The sequence below is a fragment of the Oryctolagus cuniculus genome, chromosome 1 (genome assembly GCF_964237555.1).
Source record: "Oryctolagus cuniculus chromosome 1, mOryCun1.1, whole genome shotgun sequence".
In the NCBI taxonomy this organism is placed as follows: domain Eukaryota; kingdom Metazoa; phylum Chordata; class Mammalia; order Lagomorpha; family Leporidae; genus Oryctolagus; species Oryctolagus cuniculus.
In genome coordinates this window covers 69,478,944-69,490,506 of record NC_091432.1, presented here as the reverse complement: position 1 = coordinate 69,490,506, position 11,563 = coordinate 69,478,944, and the positions used below count along the sequence as shown (strand labels likewise).

Here is an 11,563-nt window from a genome sequence, read left to right as displayed (position 1 = left end):
ACAAACCATCCGGGTTTTCTTCTACTGAATTCCATTTTCCCAGAGGCAATGTGGGAGGGCACCAGCTGGACTTGGTTTCCTATCAGTAAGAGGCCCCCAAGTGGATCCGCAGACATTAAAGCAATTCACCCATCTGAAACAGCGGAGGAGCGGGACCGACCCCTCCTCCCCGCCAACACCTGAATTAGAAACCCGGCTACGCCCGGAGCTCGCTTTGGGCCCTGAGGCGAACGGTGAAACGGTCCTAATACCGCCCGCCCAGTTTGTAGATGCAGAGACAATCATGTAAATGATGAATGCAAAAGCTCCCCTGCACTTAGTAGGTCTGGTTTCGGGCTTTCCTGCTCCCGCCACGGGTGTGCGCGAGTCCCTGAAACGCCTGCAGAAAAGCAGGTCACTCCTTTCAACTGGAACCTGACCCTCTGCAACCCGAAACTCTGGGAATGGATCGGGAAGGCGAGCGGCCCGCAGATCCCCTCTCTCTCCACACTCCACGCAAAATCAATCTGCGATGGCGGGCAATCACCGCCTCCCACCACACCCCCGCCCCCCGGGGCGCGGCCGCCTCCCCCGCCCGCTGCCCGAGGCTTGGGGGAAAAAAGCAAGACTCCAGGGGGCGCGGCCCCACGGCTTTCCGCGCGCTCGCGGACCTCCGGCCTCCCGAGCCCGGAGCTGCCGGGCGTCCTCAGCGTCCGGCGAGGCCGCCCTACTGGGGGCGCGGCGGGCAGTGGGCGTGGCCAACGCTCCGGCCTTCCTGCTGGGGCGCCCCGCCGCGGCCGGGAGTGCGCGAGTGCGCGCGCGGGGCTTCGGGCGCGCGCCGCAGGCGGGCCGCGCCGCCTTGTCCTCACGCTCGCCCGTGGCCGCGGGCCGCCAGCCCCTCCCCTCCCTGAGCTGCGCACCGCCGGCCGGCTGACCCAGCAGCCCGCGCCCGCGCCCTTGTCGCCGCGTCCCGGCGGCGGGCTCCAGGCGGCCGGCAGCATGAGCGGCGGCGGAGGCGACGTGGTGTGCACCGGCTGGCTGAGGAAATCGCCCCCCGAGAAGAAGTTGAGGCGCTATGTGAGTGCGGGCGGGCGGCTAGCGGGCGCGGCACCTTCGGGGCGCCCCGGGCCTGCGAGGGGCTGAGGGCTCCGGAGGGGCGGCGCCGACGGGGAGGGCGGGTCCCCGCGTCCTCTGGGGGGCGAGGAGCGGCGGGCGCGCCCCGCGGCTCGCCGGCGCGTGGGGCACCTGCACACCTGTCACAGGTGCGCCGCGGAGGGGCGGGGCGGGCCGTGCCAGCGGGGTGAGGCTGCGGCTCGTCGGCTCGGCGGGCGCGTCGGCCGCGCCTCCCCAGCCAGCCTCGGTGTGAACTAAATCCGGTGTGGAAGTTTGTATTGATTGTTTTCGGAGACCGTGAGAGTTGATTCCCGCGCCCGGGGCACCCTCGCAAGCCCGGAGCGGCTTCAGCCCGCGGCGAGGGGGCGCGGGCCCCACAAAGAACCGGGCGCCTCGAGCCCTCTCCCCTGCCCTTTCTCTGCCGGCCCCTCCCGGTGGCCGCGGCTTCCTCTCCGTCCCCGGGCGCCGCATCACGGGCGGCGTCAGCGGCATGTGCAGCTCGTGTGTTAAGTGACTCATTTGTTTGTCCCCTCTTTCCCTTTATTCTGTGTATCTCTCGCCTTCCCCTCCGTCCCCCCCTCCCCGCCCCCATGGTGACACTGCAGTTTGGTCCGCTAATAACTGGCCCCGGTTGGCTGAGGTGCCGCCCTTGGGCGTCTGGGGTCGGGGAGATCAGGGTTTCGGTTGCCAGGTGGTGCTAACCGGCGTTGTTTACTGAGACCGCGGGGCAGCCACTCCCCTCCAGGGAAGAAGCCGGCAGCACCGGGCCAGGTGGAACAGTCGGGAGCTGAGACGTGAGGAGTTTGGGTTTTTCTCCCCCTAGCCAGAGGGTGCCTTGTGTGGTGAGGTCAAAGTACAAGATGGTGCCAGGTCCTGAGATTCGGCTGCAATCAGCCTCAGGGTAGTCACAAGGAGTTTGGAAAACGGAAGGAAGGCTGCCAAAGAACGGTGTCAAGGTCTCCCATCTTCCCCCTGCTCGCATCCCAGGCTGTGTCCTTGTTGCACCGATGTGCGTGCTGGGCTCAGGGCTCACTCCCACAGCCTGGAAGGGCGCCTCGCCTTCCAGCTGCAGTGCATCAAGGGAGCTCTGAACAGACCCTGCCCTCTGTCAGCTGCACCCGTGGCGGGGGGCGGGGGGCAGGAGCTTACCAGAGTTTCCTGTCTTGGCTCCCCAGTTCTGAACCAAGGGACTGCTGGCCTCTGGACTGAGGAAGTGACATTCTGTTTTTCAAAGGAAGTGTTGTTGTTGGGGAGTGCAAATGTGTGTGTCAATGAAATCAAGCTCTTAGATCATTCGTTGGGGAAAAAAAAAATCTAAGGATTTAGCACATGACATTTGAAAGTGGACACAGATTTAACATAGTGGGGATGAGGCAGCGAAATGTGTCTCACCATTTTATAAAGCTCATTTTGGGGTGTCAGTGTGAAGCAAAGTATTATAATCACTAAGAGAAACTTTTTTCCTTCTTAGGGTTTTATCAGTTTACTCAGAAAATTGAGTTTTAATTAGGGTTAAGGAACAAGTCCTTTGCTATTAACATTTATGTAAATATTTTAAAAAATACCTTGTCCTACAGAGCTTTCAGATATACCATACCAACTAGTGGAATAGCATCCTGTCCCCCCCCCCCCAAAAAAAAGAGGAAAGAAATGTGACTCTTCAAATTAGAACACTACCCTAAGGAACCTTGAAACTTTGTTTTTAAAACCATTTGCAAACAAGCAAGTTGACATTGTATCTACATTTGATTGATGACTACTTTGGTGCTATCACTCAGACTGCCTTTATGACCCATTTCATGGGTATTTGTGTTCACAAACAACAGTTAGCTCAAAATAACCGTCTAAACCACTTGACTCGCCCTAGATGGCGGGTCTCAGCCTGTCTATCACCTGTCTTCTATGCCGCTGCAGGCTCCTGACCAGACTCACAGCAGCTTTCCTTAGGCTAGAATGTGATGTGTTTCACTGGAATCACGGGAAGCCTTTCCTGCTGTAGAAATTTGGTTCCCCTGCCTCAATTTGACCCAATCTGTCTAGACCTGAACTTCCACGGAACAATCTGTTTTTCTTTTGGGGTGTTGAATTTCTGCACCCTGTTGTAAGTTAGAACTCTGCCAGTTTCCTCAGATTGCTAGGGGTCTAGGAACCAAACTTGGGATGAAGTATCCTAGCTCCATTGCTAGACACATGCTTCAAAACAGCTACTTCTTCACTTACACACATAGGCATGTGGTGTTGTAGGGTGATAAATCTCTATTGTAAGGGTGCATCAAGCATCTGAGATAAGGGGACCAAAGTAGCTTAAGAGATACAATTATTTAAAACTGTTTTTCCAAAACCTACCTCTTGGGGCAGGCATTTAGCACAGCGGTTAAGATGCTGCTTGGGAAACCCACATCCCAGATCGGAATGCCTGGGATTGAGTCTCAGCTCCGCCTGGGATTCGAGGTTCCTGGTAAATGCGCACCTTGAGAGGCAGCGGCTGACGGCTGAAGTACTGTCATCCCTGCCACCCACGTGTGAGACCTGGGCTGATTGAGTTCTGGGATCCTGGCTCATCCTGGGCACAGCCCTGGCTGTTGTAGGCATTTGAGGAATGAGCCAGCAGATGGAAGATATCTGTGTGGGTCTATCAGTCTCTTTCCCTTTCAAATAAAAATTAAAACCCAGTCTTATTTAATTTGGAAAGGGGGGTGGGTATAGATTAAAAATAATTTGGAAGAAGATATGATACATGCCAGGAGTTCATTTTTAGGAAGTTTTTCACCATCCTTTTTTTACTGATTAGTCATAAAGAGTATACAAGATCTGTGGGGTGTTTTCTTTGTGTCCTGGAGGAACTCAAAAATAGACAATGTTGAGCGTAGCCCCTAGGGTATCATGACAGGGCTACAGTGGAGACCTCCTTCTGTCGTGCTCCCGTGTGTGCGTGTGTAGGCAGGAGCTCACACATGTACATCTGTGCAAAACCTAAACATGATTTTCTTGGGATGAAATATATTTTTAACTACTGGACCACAGTTTTCTGTTAGCTTCACTGGGCTAAAATAGAGGAAAAGATCGGCAGCCTCTCTGCCCCCTAGTGGCTAATTTGAAGAAAGTTGTATATTGATTCTAATGAACAGCTGCATTGAGAAGACAGTGATTAACGGTTATTAAATAAATTTAGTCAATATATATACCTCGGGAACTAGCTGCGAGAATAAATATTAATCAAGCCCTTTATTCTTAGCAGATGACTTTGCCTTCTCTTCAAAACGTCCCTTGAAGTGGTCCAGGAGTATATACTGTATATACTGTGACCATATTTCTAAACCTACCCATTTCTGCATGGTTCCTTTACTTTTCCCCTCTTCTTAGAATGCAAAATATGCCCCCCCTTTTTTTAATAAAAATATTTATTGAAAAGGGAGAGTGAATCAAGCAATCTTCCATCCACTGGTTCACTCCCCAAATGGCTGCAAAGGCAGGGCACAGCAGAGGCTGAGCCAAAGCCAGGAGCCCAGAACTCCATCTAGGTTTCCCGCGTTCATGGCAGAAGCCCAGGAACTTAGGCCATCTTCTGCTGCTTCCACAGACCATTAGCAGGGAGCCGGATTGGAAGTGGAGCAGCCAGGACTCATGAGATGCTGGCATCACAGGTGGCAGCTTCACCACAAAGCTGGCCCCCTTTTCCTACAAATGCTATTTTCTTTTTTTCTTCTCTTCTGTCTTAGATGACTCTGCTCCTTGTACTTTGCATCATGTTTTCTTACCTATTCAACTGTTTGTTACCCTTCTGTCCCGACTCTTGGTTTCCCTTCTACCTCATATACGGTACCAATTAAACATAATTCTTTGAACAGAATTCTTGGTAACACAACAACTCCTCTTCAGGCTTTCTCCTATTCTTCAGGGCTAAAGTTAACAGTTGTTGATATTGTCTGCCCTTCCACCTTTGTCGTCCATCTACTCCAGTCCAAAGCTTGCTTTGTCCTTTTGCCAAAGCATGTCTCATGACGACATGTGACCCCCCAGGCCACTAAATTCAGAGGAAGAGTTTTCAGTCCTCCCCTTAATTAATCTCTTCACTCCTTGGTCATAGTCACCACTTTTTCTTCTGACACGTCATTCTTTTTTTTTTTTAAAGATTTATTTCTTTATTTATTTGAAAGGCAGAGTGATAGGAGGAAGGGGGGAGGGAAGGAGACTGATCTTCCATCCACTGGTTCACTCACCAAATGGCAAGTGGCTGGGGCTGATCCAGGCCAAAGCCAGGAGACTGGAGCTCCATCCAGGTCTCCCACATGAGTGTCAGAGGTTGGCTTTCCCGGGCACTTTTTTTTTTTTTTTTTTTTTTTTTTGACAGGCAGAATGGACAGTGAGAGAGAGAGAGAAAGGTCTTCCTTTGTCGTTGGTCACTCTCCAATGGCCGCCGCGGCCAGCGCGCTGCAGCCGGCGCACTGCGCTGATCCAAAGGCAGGAGCCAGGTCCTCCTCCTGGTCTCCCATGCGGGTGCAGGGCCCAAGCACTTGGGCCATCCTCTATTGCACTCCCGGGCCACAGCAGAGAGCTGGCCTGGAAGAGGGACAACCGGGACAGAATCTGGTGCTCCGACCGGGACTAGAACCCGGTGTGCCGGCGCCGCAAGGCAGAGGATTAGCCTAGTGAGCAGTGGCGCCAGCCTCCTGGGCACTTTTGCAGGATTCTGGATCAGAGGTGAAACAGCCAGGATTTGATTCTACACTTTAGTGGGTTGCTGGCATTGAGGAAGGCAGCTTAGCTCACTGTGCCACGACTCTGGTCTTGTTTTGAGAGATAGCATTTTTGCCTAATTGTTTTCCTTTTCTGAATATCCTTTGTGACAGTGACCTTTTACCTGGTCCTTAAATGTTGAAACTCCTTTGTAGTCACTGTGACTGTGACTTATTGTCCTTGTCCATCTTGTGCATTCTCCTGGCAAATTATCATTTTCGTGCTGGTTATTATCAAATTAAATGTCCATATCAGAGTTTTGTTGTCAACTCCATTCTAGCATATTCTACAGTTAACTAGACTTATGTATTTGAATGTCTCCCAGACAACACAAACTTGGCCACACCCAAAACTTTTTTCTACTCTTTACCGAATGGCTGCTCAGCAAATGAAACCACTAATTACCCACTTGCTCAAATGAGCAACTCAGATACTGTCTTCTGACACATTTGACTTCTGGACACATTTTATCCCACATTTCATCTTTCACCAAAGATCAGCAGTGCCACATTCTGAATATCTTTTGTCATTTTGTCATACACTTCATTGTCAAGAATAATTAACATTTTATTATTTTTTTTTAATTTATTTATTTGAAAGGCAGAGTTATAGAGAGAGGGGGAGATCTTTCATCTGCTGATTCACTCCCCAAATGGCTGCAACAGCCACGGCTGGGCCAGGCCAAAGCCAGGAGCCTGGGACTTCATCTGGGTCTCCCACACAGGGTAGCAAGATCCCAATTATATAGGCCCTCTTCCACTGCTTTCCCAGGTGCCTTGGCAAGCAGCTGGGTCAGAAGTGAAGTATCTGGGACTAGAACTGGAACCCATAGGGTATGCTGGCATCACAGGTAGCAGCTTAACCCATTGTGCCACAATGCAAGCCCCAATAATTCATTCTTTTATGCTGTTAAGTGTGGTATGAATGCAGTACAATTTCTTTAACCATTTGTTTTTACTAACTTTTTTGGTTGTAGTTCTTTTTTCAATGTTTAAAAGAGTGACAGACAGCTGGTTCAGCATCCATCCCCCGGTTCACTACCCAAATGCCCACAAGAGCAAGGCTGGGCCAGGTTAAAGCTACCCAAAAGCCCAACAGGTTAAAGCCAGGAACTGGCTCCTACCTGGGTGACAGGGACCCAAGTATTCAAGCCATCATCTGCTGCCTCTCAGGATGTGCACTGGCAGGAAGTTGAATCAGAAGCCTAGTAGCCAGGACTAGCCAGCGCTTCGATATGGGATAGGTATGGGATATGGTTGTCAAGCAATGGTCTAACACTGTGCCCCAATACCTGTCTCAACAGGGCTTTTCCTACAACAAAAACCTTTAAGTTGGTGAAGTGTTATTTACCAATATTTTCCTTTAATTGTACTTTTTAAAAAAGATTTATTTTATTTATTTTAAAGACAGAGTGACAGAGAGAGGTAGACAAAGAGATCTTCCATCCGCTGGTTCACTCCCCAGATGGCTGCAAAGGCTGGAGCTGCGCCGATCCGAAGCCAGGAGCCAGGAGCTTCTTCCAGGTCTCCCACATGGGTGCAAGGGCTCAAGGACTTGGGCCATCTTCTACTGCTTTCCCAGGCCATAGCAGAGAGCTGGATTGGAAGAGAAGCAGCCAGGACTAGAACCAGCACCCATATGGGATGCCAGTGCTTTAGGCTAGGGCATAAACCTGCTGCGCCACAGCGCTGGCCCCTAATTATACTTTTTTTTAATCTAAGAACTCTGCCTAACCCAAAGATTTGTTTGTTGTTTTTTTTTTTTAATAGCTTTACATCTAATATTTTTGTAAGCCCATGATCTGCTTTGAGTTTTTTTTTCATTTTTATTTTAATATTTTTAATTCATTTTCATCTTATTTGACAGATTGATCTTCCAGAACAGGCAGGGCTGGGCTGGGATAAAGCCAGGATCCTAGACCTTAATCTGGGTCTCCCACATGGGTGGCGGGGACCGAACCACTTGAAACCGTCATCTGCTGCTTTCCAGGGTAAATATTGGCTGGAAGCTGGAACCAGAAGTGGAGCCTACCTCAAACCCAGGCACACGGACATGGAACACAAATGTCCCAAGCAGTATCTTCACTGCTGCACCCAAATGCTTGCCCCCGAGTTAAACTTCATGCAAGATGTAAGACTTAAAATTGAATTTCTTTTTTTTTTTAAAAAAACCTATCACTGCCTGGTTATTTTTAGCATCATTTGTTACTAAGGCCATCCTTCTTCCATGGAGTCACTTTTCAGATGTTGTCAAAAATCATTTGAGTGGCCGGCGCTGTGGCACAGTGGGTTAATGCCCTGGCCTGAAGCACCGGCATCCCATATGGGCACGGGTTCTAGTCCCGGCTGCTCCACTTCCAATCCAACTCTCTGCTGTGGCCTGGGAAAGCAGTAGAGGATGGCCCAAGTCCTTGGGCCCCTGCACCCGTGTGGGAAACCTGGAAGAAGCTCCTGGCTCCTGGGTTCGGATCGGCGCAGTTCCGGCCGTTGTGGCCAATTGCAGAGTGAACCATCGGATGGAAGACCTCTCTGTCTCTCTCTGCCTCTCGTCTCTCTGTGTAACTCTGACTTTAGAATAAATAAGTAAATCTTTTGGGGCCAGCGCTGTGGCACAGAGGTTAACGCCCTGGCCTGCAGTGCAGCACCCCATATGGGTGCCGGTTCAAGACCCGGCTGCTCCTCTTCCGATCCAGCTCTCTGTTGTGGCCTGGGAAAGCAGTAGAGGATGGCCCAAGTCCTTGGGGCCCTGCACCCATGTGGGAGACCTGGAGGAAGCTCCTGGCTCCTGGCTTTGGATCAGCACAGCTCTGGCTGTTGCGGCCAAATGGGGAGTGAACCAGCGGATGGAAGACCCTCCCCCCCCCACCTCTCCTCTCTCTGTGTGTAACTCTGACTTTCAAATAAATAAAATAAATCTTAAAAGATTAAAAAAAAAAAGAATAAATAAATAAATCTTTTAAAAAAAATCATTTGAGCATATTTGTGTGGGTCTACTGCTGGATTTTCTGTTATGGTCTGTTGTTCCAAGAATCTATCCCTTTGCCAATTCCATGGAATGTTGGTAACTGTAGCTATTGGGTTTGGGATTTTTCAGGGTTCTAAGAAGGTGAGGAGGCAGCCATTTACAGACAGAAAAGATTTTTTCTTGAAGACAGGACTGCGTGGTAGAAGGAGCATGGTAAGAGGAAACTGAAGTTCAGCCCACCCGGATAAAGGGCAGGGGTCTGAGAAGTGATTCGGCTCCCGGACGGTGGGCAGCAGCCTGTCTATGCTGTTTGTTGGGATGGGGCCATGCGGACGTGCAGAGACTCATGTCCACTGCGATAAGGTGGGTTTGAGCAGCCAGAACGCTGCTGGTTTACAGTGTATGAGCTTGTCTGTTTGGTATGTGCAGGGCAAGTGGACAGCTCTAAGAGCCAAAGCCAGCAGAATCTTGGGCCATAAAATACCAGCTTCAGGATTGTTGTTAATGGAGGCTCAGTTTGACAGGTATGAAATTAACTACTTGTGTCCCAGTGATCCACCAAGTCTTAACAATAGCTATATGAAAAGTCCTGAAATCTGGTATTGATTCCTCTACTTTAGTCTCCATTTTAGCATTTTTATTTATTTTCATTTTACTTGAAAGGCAGAGAGACCAGCTGAGCAAGAGACAGAAACCCTTCATCTGTTGGTTCACGCCTCAGATGCCTCCAACAACTGGAGCTGGGCCAGTCTGAAGCCAGGAGCCTAAAACTCTGTCTGGGTGGGCCTTCACTTGTTGCCCCCCAGGGTGTGCATTAATAGGGAGCTAGAATGGAAAGTGGAGCCAGGACTAGAGCCCAGGCACCCCATATGGAATGTGGGTTTCCCAAGCAGCGTTTTAACCACAGTGTCAAATACCTACCCCAGAATAATCTTTTTTTTTTTTCTTAAAAAAAGTTAACTAAAATTTAATATAAAATGCATTAAGCCTGTGAATTAATTTTAAAAACAATGACAGGGAGGAGCTGGCATTGAAGTACAGTGAGCTAAGCCACCGCCAGAGATACAGGCACCATATAGGCACCGTTTTGAGTCCTGGCTGCTTCACTTTGGATCCAGCTCCCTGCTAATGTGCCTGAGTAAGCAGTGGTAAATAACCCAAATAGTTGGGTCGCTGCTACCCATGTGGGAGACCTGGAAGAAGCCCCTGGCTTTGACCTGACACAGCCCTGGTCATTGTGGCCATTTGGGGAATGAACCAGTGGATAGAAGAGTTCTCTTTTTTTCTCTCTCCATAACTCTGCCTTTCAAATAAATAAATCTTAATAAATAAATAATCCATAAGCTGTACTTTGGAAATTATATTCATTAAATAAAAGTTAAAAATAAATAAATAAATAAAATAATAAAAGTAAAGGAGATTTATTTACTTAAAGAGTTACAGAGAGAGGGAGAGCCAGAGACATCTGAAATGGCTACGCCACAGCTCTGGCCCCAACAGGTTTTCATAGAGAATATAATGTATCCCTTTCCATTCTAAAGGAAGAGATATGTTCTCATCCATACCTTCAAGGAGGTTTCAGACTAAGGATACTAGAAGTATACATGGGAAACAAAATTTTGCTCTCTATGGAGTTATAAGACCCAGGCAACCTGTTGGATGATGGTGTGCTCTCTGGGTGTGGAAGGTCATGGGACTTCCTGAAATAGGAGGTAGAAATGTGAGTTAGACTTGGAAGAATACAGCCTAGGAAAGATTACGGTGCTGACAGTGGGAAGGAGGTAGCACAAGTGGTGCGTTGAGGCCACTGACTATTCATCCGGAGTGTGGTCATCTATAGTAGCGAGCAGAGTGAGATTTGAGGTACGTGAAGAGCTGATGGAGACAGCCCCTGAAAGGCTTTATGTGGTAGCATGACCTTTATTGATGAAGAGTGTTGCTCTAACTCAGTCGATCTTTGCCTGTCCTTCAGTGTGCAATGTCAGTGGTGTGGTAATGGTGTTTATCTTCAGAGGACCTCCCTGTCAGTGTTTCAAGGGCCACTGAGTCTGAGCAGGTGACTATGAGTGAGTCTCAGCTGACTTCCTTATCTGTAAAACTGGAATAATGCTGCTTATTTCTTACTTCTCTGGGTTGGATAATTTACCAGGTAGCGGTAGGGGATGATGATGTTGATGTAAATATTTGTTAACCTTTTCTTAGGAACTCGGGACAGGAGCATGCATATTTGCATGTCCTTTTCAATTTAGAACAAACTAGAGTTCACTTTGGCAGAACAAAAGCGAAATTCCCAGCTGACATCACATCAAGTCCCAGAGAGTTACGTTTTCTTGAAAGGAACATCTCAAGGGTCCCCAAGCTCAGAGATGGGAAATTAAACTCCAAGAGGATTTGTCTGAAGCTGTGAATTTGTCCAGTCCCTGGGAAATATGTGAGTGCTGGGGGAACTCCAGAGCACACCTCTGAGAGTGTTTTAAAATACAAACATTTCCCAGGGAGTGGTCACCCTTCAAAACTCTGCTCCACCTCCTCTCTCCTCCAGACTCTCCAAAATGAGTTTCTTCCGGCTCACTTCCATGGCACTTGTGTTGTCTTCGGTTTGAGATTCACATGTCATGACTCAGTCTCTCTTTAGTGGATTGTGAGCACTTCACATGAGTGCGAGCACGAGCGTCTTGGAGTTTAGTGCAGGCTTGCTGCTGCTTGTTGGCCACTAGGTATAAGCAAGGCACTTTCAAAGTCATGGTCATTTATTCTTTATAACCATTCT

The 11,563-nt window shown here is 49.2% G+C and overlaps 1 protein-coding gene across 1 annotated transcript in view; it reads left to right on the top strand.

Annotated features, from left to right (window-relative positions):
* The first annotated feature begins 254 nt into the window (after window positions 1-254).
* GAB2 (GRB2 associated binding protein 2) overlaps window positions 255-11,563 on the top strand; it is a 187,056-nt gene continuing 175,747 nt past the window's right edge. Inside the window, exon 1 of the mRNA XM_051822089.2 lies at window positions 255-1,056. Coding sequence (XP_051678049.2) covers window positions 979-1,056 — 78 coding nt within the window. The 5' untranslated portion in view covers window positions 255-978. The remainder of the gene's footprint in view (window positions 1,057-11,563) is intronic.